Below are 7,252 nucleotides of genomic sequence, written 5' to 3' on the forward strand. Positions count from 1 at the left end.
ACTTTTTATTATTCATGATGGCTAGAACTTTTTCACATGTTATGTGATCAGAATGTATAAATGACAAAACATGATCAGATTTACAATGTTTTTCTCCTCTGGATACACCTTTATGCTCGTCGGAGATGTATTTCATAAGGGCGTCCGTCCAATAGTTTAGAACCAGTTACTAAGTTACCTTGCATCATTACGAGGGAAGTGACGTCACGACTGTTGAAACCGAAAAGGTATGGTTCCGGATTTTTATCCTTGGGTAAGGTACATTTGCACGTATTATCCCCCACGACTCAGGTGCGAACGAATATGTACCTCGCTATCGGCAGCGATGGATATTGTAAGTGTGAGTACAAAAAGGAAGCCAAACGGGCGACTTGTGCTGTATGAACTGGATGAACAATAGCATATATGGCATGTTGGGGGAATACATGAAGCTTTGTGAAGCGACCACCCCAACAGAGTACTATACAGATTAAAGGCGATAGATCACAATTTGATATTTTTTTAATAAGTTGTCCTTCAGCGCCATTAGACCCATAGAGCTGGAGTTTATCCAAGTTTCTATAGCGTGAAACGGACAATACCAATTGCTTGCTATCCTGTGGATAGGACGCTAGTCTACCACAAAGTACTTTCCGCCAAATCTAACAGACTCAGCTACATACAGCTTCACTGATGGGTGGACAATGGGGTCAGAAAAAATCTCGACAGGACCCGGGATCGATCTTGGTCCCTTTGCGTGTGAAGAGAGTGCTCTACCAACTGTGCTATCGGGACCCCATATGGGGGCAAACAGTGATATAATATTATGACAAAAGCCTGAAAAGGTTTATGTAACTGAAACATGTTACATACGAATCAGAAATAAAACTTCTAGTAAAGATCATCATCCCAAAAAAATCAGTCCGCCTCGTTTGGGAATTGAACCTCAGACCTATTTGTTTTCTTTGTGCTTTGTTTGGCACATAAAAATGACATAAAAATTTCTCGGATTTTTATCAATCTTCCAACAAAGTCTTGTTGATTTGGAATTTAAGATATAATTTACTTTTTCATGGGTTTCTTGTTTCTTTTTGTGAGTACTTTGTACTTGTGTTGTTTTTTTTTTCTATAATAGTGCAATGTACACTTAAATGTGATCAAAGCACTTTACAATGGGTCCCTAGCCAATAGCAACACCTAACATGAAGGGCAAGCAAGACGTGACGAGAGTTTACAATGGTTTATCCATTTTAGAAAATGCTTATATTACAGGAAAACGAAATTTTGTCTCGTGTCAATGGTTTTCTACAAAGATACAACTGGATGGGAGACAAGAGTTGTTATCCGCGGTTATTAATGGTTATCATTTTTAATACTATGTTGTTGGGGGTGGGGGGGGTGGGAGGGGTTTCCATTATCATTTGTTTGTTTTGTTTTGTTTTGTTTCTGGGTTTGTTTGTTTTTTTTTTTTGTTTTTTTTTTTTGGTTTTTTTTTTTTTGTTGTTCTTTTTTGTTTGTTTTGTTTTGTTTGTTTAGAGCTTAAACAATACTGCTCATGCATAGCGTTCAAGTGAACTTAAGATTTATGCTATATTATTATACAATGGATGTCATTCTATATTTATATGAATGTGTATAAATTAATGTGATCAAAACGGTACCATGTGGGGATGAGCCTCATGCTTTAAATCGAAGTTTGAGCTCACCATGGAGAACTTGAGTTAAAATAGATGACCTAATTGAGAATAATAAGATAAAATAAAAATAAAATAAATGAGCTTTTTTATACAGCGCAATATCCACTAAATGTGCTCAAAGCGCTTTACAAGGGGTCCCTGGTCAACAGCAACATTTAACATGTAGGACGGGACATAACGCCTGTTAGGCGATATTACAATTTTTCGGACAAAGACAACGCTGTTAATTGCCAGGTACTCATTTTACACCTGAGTACGGTGAGAGAATGTGAGTAAAGAGCCTTTTCCAAGGACTCAACTATGCGCCGAGCACGAGGCTCGAACCCAGGACCTTCCGATCCGAAATCGAGTGTCATACCACTAGATCACATAGCCGCACAATAATGAGTTGCGTTTCTTATTCTTCAAGAGACTTAAATTCCTAAATTCATTACCTTTGATCTCTGTGCCTTAACTCTCTCCTTACCGATCATTTTCAGTATTTTCCCCAAAAAGGCAGGCTTACGCAGCACAAAAATAGATTATTTAAACTCAAACAATCTCTCTACAAAACAACTTTATGTTCTTATTAATTAAACAAAGATCATTGTGATGTACAAGATACTCTGAATAAGAAAAATGCGTATTTGTGTCGTAACAAATGTGACGATTTTTCTGTAGGTGGTAAGGAGAGAGTTAAAAACTTTTTTTCACCGCTTTTCACAATTAATACCGTTTTGAGACGATGAGTTGCAACTTTGAATTTGCTTTTTTTTTTCAGGTCATATCTCTATAAAATCTATTATTTAATGCAAACAAATCTTTGTTTTTCTCCCTTTTTTATTTTTTTTTTTTGTATATGTCTTTTTATGTCTTTAAAGTATGATAATAGAACGTATCATGTGGCTATGTGTTATGACACTCGCCTTCAGATCGGCGCATAGTTGAGTCCTTGGAAAAGGGTCTTTACGCACATTCTCTCACCGTCGTACTCAGGTGTAAAATGAGTATCTGGCCGTCAACAGCGTTGTCTCTGTAAGTAAAATGTAATATCGCCTAACAGGCGTCTGTACTCGTCCTATTTATGTTAAGTGTTGCTTTTGGCTTTACCCCTTGTAAAGCGCATTGATCACGTTTAGTGGATATTTCACTATATCTCACGGAATTTTTTTTATCACGACAAATAATTCACATGTTGATGTTATAAGTTTAAATAAAATACTGACCAGATCTGTCCGCCAGGAAGAGGACCGCACGAGCAAATTTCCTCTATTACTGTTTTTTGGTTCATTTATTGGTATTTGACTTATTATTGAACGGAAGTTCTTCTTCATACTGGTTCCGAGATAACTCTAGTTGATTTTCAAGTTGAAAAGAAAAAGAAAAAAGAACAACAATAGAATCAGAGGGGAAAATTCATGTCTCTTCCATCGTGTAAGATTAGCGTCTGATTACTCTAGGTTAGTATATTCATTTTTGGTCAAAATTTCCTTGTTGTTGTTGTGTGATATCTTCCTCCCCCCCCCCCTCCCCCCCCCCCCCCCCTCTCTCTCTTTCTCTCTCTCTCTCTCTCGCTCTCTCTCTCTCTCTATCTCTCTCTCTATCTATCTATCTATCTATCTATCTCTCCCTCTCTCTCTCTCACACCCTCTATTTATTTATCTATCTATATCTATCTACCTCTATCTATCTATCTAATCTATCTAATTAGCTAGCTATCTATTTTTCTATCTATCTATCTATCCCTCTCTCTCTCTCTCTCTCTCTCTCTCTCTCTCTCTCTCTCTCTCTCTCTCTCTCTCTCTCTCTCCTTATCTAACCCTCTCTCTTTCTGATATCATATCTACAAATAAGTGCAGGTGGATTGTAGTTAATCAATGCAGATCGTTGCTTCTTGAAGCTCGTAAAAGTAGAAATGGGAAACAATGAAAAGTGGAAATTTAATTCACAAAGACAAAAAATGCAAACGTTTCGGATCTTCACCTTTGTCACCAAATTAGATAGATGATGAAAATACTAACCACTAAAGACATTCGTCTTTAACAAGTTTACTGTCATACTCTGGTAAAAAATATGTATTTAAAGATTTGGCCATAAAACTCGTTCTTTAAATATCGATCGATTTAAGTAACCCTCCTCTTGGAAAAAACTATCTAACCTGGAATTTCGCGAATTTTCTTTTTTTTTTTTTGTTTTTTTTTTTTTGGTTTTTTGTTTTTTTGTTTTTTAAATTTGTTTTGGGGGTTTTTTTTCGTTTTTTATTTTTTTTTTTTTGGTTTTTCTTTTCTTTTTATTTTAAATTTTATTTTTATTTTGTTTCTTAGTTTGTTTTCCGCACTGTGATTATTTTATTTATCCTATTAATAAAACACACAAACTTCAGCCAGGTTAAATTATTTATTTTTCTCTATAAATGTATTTTTCAGTACTTATTAAATCACCCCGATATATTACCGCTTAAAGGCGGTGGGTCACTTTTATTCATAAACACGCATATATTATGTCTATATTTGGCTCCCGATCATCAGATCCGGAACCATCTGTAAACATCAACTATAAACACGCGTAATTTGTATATTTAATTTGTCTCTCCGATCAGCAAATCCGGTACTATGCGGCTATGTGGTCTTGTGGTATGACACTCGCTTTCTGATCGGAAGGTCCTGGGTTCGAGTCTCGCTCGGCGCATAGTTGAGTCCTTGTAAAAGACTCTTTACTCACATTCTCTCACCGTACTCAGGTGTAAAATGTGTACCTGGCCGTCAACAGCGTTGTCTCTGTCGGAAAAATTGTAATATCGCCGAACAGCAGGCGTCGTGTCTGGTTCTACATGTTACGTGTTGCTGTTGGTCAGGGACCCTTTGTAAAGCGCTTTGAGGACATGTAGTGGATATTGCGCTATATAAAAAGCTCTAATTTTTTTTACTATCTGGAAACATCAAATACAAACACACATAATATAATATATTTGTCTCTTTGATCAGCAGATCCAGAAAAATCTGTAAACATCAACTACAAGCGCGCATGATATGAATATTTTGTCTCTGTGATCAACAAATCCCGTACCATCTACAAACATCAACTAGCCTACTGTAGCAAAGGAGAGTAACTCAAAACTCATAATCGAACAATGTTGAGTTGCGTGCGTGCCTCGAGAGGCGAGAGAAAGAGCAAGAAGAAGAAGAAAAAGAGGAAAGACACCTCACCAAACTCGCAGATTCCTGATGGTCTTGAGTCATCTTCCATCAATCCGTATTCTCTAGATGACAACGTCAGCAATGATATCATATTATCGTCATCAAGTCAAACTGTGTATGGTGACGTCAATGAAAAGACATCGTCATTCAGTCTTCAATCAAGCGATGACGTCAGATTGACCTCTGCCACCGCGTCCTTTACAACCGACGATTACAATTTTTCGTCGAGTCGAAACCGCCAGTCCAAAAAAAAGAAAAAGAAAGTAAAGGCGAAAGGTAATCCCATTCTAACTCCTGATGTTGTAAGTGTTAATAATAATAATAATAATAATAATAATAATAATAATAATAATAATAATAATAATAATAATAATAATGATAATAATAATAATAATAATAATAATAATAATAATAATAATAATAATAATAATAATAATAATAATAATAATAATAATAATAATAATAATAATAATAATAATAATACTGCCGTACTCTGGAAAAAACATATTAAGAAATTTGGCCAGAAAACTCGTCCTTCAAATATCGATCGATTTAAAAGACACTCATCTTGGCGAAGTCCCAGGTTTGAGAGTGTTTGCCAAGATGAGGGTAATTAAAATCTATGGATATTTGAAGGACGAGTTTTCTGGCCAAGTTTTTAAATATGGTACGGCAGAATATTATGTCCTTTAGTGCAATAAGGCTCATGGAGCCGGAGGTATCCTGGTTCCTTGTAGAATTAAAAGGAAGGTAAAAAATATTGTTTGTTATCGTTTTGATTAGACGCCACTTATCTATCACGATCCAATTTCAGCCTGTTCCGATATAACTGGCTACCTAATCACTAGAGGACGAACGTGGCGGTTGGAAAAAAAAAAGACTACCTTGTACTGCCATACTCTGAAAAATAAATATAAATAAAAAAATGTAATAAACACATTTAGATATTGGCCCAAAATCGCTTCTTCTTGGCCAAAATGATACAAAGCTGATAGAAGCTGTGGACTGTAAAAGCAATAAACAAAAATGAATTATAACAGCTCCAAAACAAACAAACAAAAAAGAACAAAATACCAAATATGGAACGTTTCGGGCTCAAGACTCTTCGTCAGCCAGCAACAACAACAAAAAACAATAAAATTACTAAAATAACTCCAGATCGACGACTAATTTATAATGTATTATATATATATATATATATATTTATATATATATATATGTGTGTGTGTGTGTGGTGTGTGTGTATATATGTATATAAGAGAGAGAAAGAGAGAAAGAGAGAGAAAGAGGAGAGAGAGAGAGAGAGAGAGAGAGAGAGAGAGAGAGAAATGGAAAGACAGACAGATAAACAGAATCAGCGAAGAGGTTGGGGGGGGGGGGGCAGGACACAGAGAAAGGAGGGAGTGATGTTTGAGACTTGTCATTTCCCTCCATTATTTTCCCATAACACCGCAGTGCATACCAACTCATTAGTCTTCATACAATCCAAAGTGTTGTGACACGTTAACTGAAGCGAAATCATTAGCCACTCATTTCAGGATCTGAGGAAAATTAGCGACCAATATTGATAACAATAATATTATAATATTATTATTATCATGATAATCTCGAAGATCAATCGATAGGAACTTTTTTTAAATTTCAACAATTTCAAATTCCATAAACAAAAATGAAAGGTTTCGGCGATATAATGTCTTTTCATAAACCTGGACCCTTGGTTTGGAATACGCTTCCCTCGTAATGACGCATGGTAACTTAGTAACTGGCTCTAAACTATCGGAACAATGGTGGACGCCCTTATGAAATATTTCTCCGACGAGCATAAAAGCGTATCCAGGGGTTAAAAAAAACATAAATACTGATCATGTTTTGACTTTTACACACATTATTATCACAAGACATATGAAATGTTCTAGCCAGCATGAAGAATAAAAAAGTAACGATTTTCTTTGTTTAGAACCACGATGGCCGCCATTGCTGGGCGACGTGACATCAGACTATTGAATCCAATTATCACCACCAGAAAATCAAACTCCGTCGGCACTTCAGAGAAAAGGCGTTAATCGTTCCTTTTCAAAAGTTTTCAGACCTTTTACATTGTTTTTACTCTTGTGAAAAACAGGATACCAATCTATGAATTCATCTGGCCAAAATAAATAAATAAATACATAAATAAATTAATACGTGACAATACAAGGTGATGACCATCAAAGAGAAAATGAAAAGTCAGTTGTATTCAATAGTACAACCAACGAGATCATTGGTTTCCTTGCCTTGAATATACTAACAACTCGCTTGTCACTTTCTGTTCGTTATTTCAAGGGCAAGCTATGCGATTAACGAAGGCTATGCTGTATGCCCTTTATATTCGCTTCCCTATCACCGGGCATTTAGACGGAA

At 35.8% G+C, this 7,252-nt stretch overlaps 1 protein-coding gene across 1 annotated transcript in view; it reads left to right on the forward strand.

The window, feature by feature from the left end:
- The first annotated feature begins 2,987 nt into the window (after nucleotides 1-2,987).
- Nucleotides 2,988-7,252, forward strand: part of LOC144979986 (uncharacterized) — a 34,482-nt gene continuing 30,217 nt past the window's right edge. The window contains exons 1-2 of the mRNA XM_078927400.1: nucleotides 2,988-3,115; nucleotides 4,643-5,128. Coding sequence (XP_078783526.1) covers nucleotides 4,786-5,128 — 343 coding nt within the window. The 5' untranslated portion in view covers nucleotides 2,988-3,115; nucleotides 4,643-4,785. The remainder of the gene's footprint in view (nucleotides 3,116-4,642; nucleotides 5,129-7,252) is intronic.

The sequence above is a fragment of the Berghia stephanieae genome, chromosome 9, assembly GCF_034508935.2.
Source record: "Berghia stephanieae isolate SIO BIC M18660-M18661 chromosome 9, UCSD_Bste_1.3, whole genome shotgun sequence".
Classification (NCBI taxonomy): domain Eukaryota; kingdom Metazoa; phylum Mollusca; class Gastropoda; order Nudibranchia; family Aeolidiidae; genus Berghia; species Berghia stephanieae.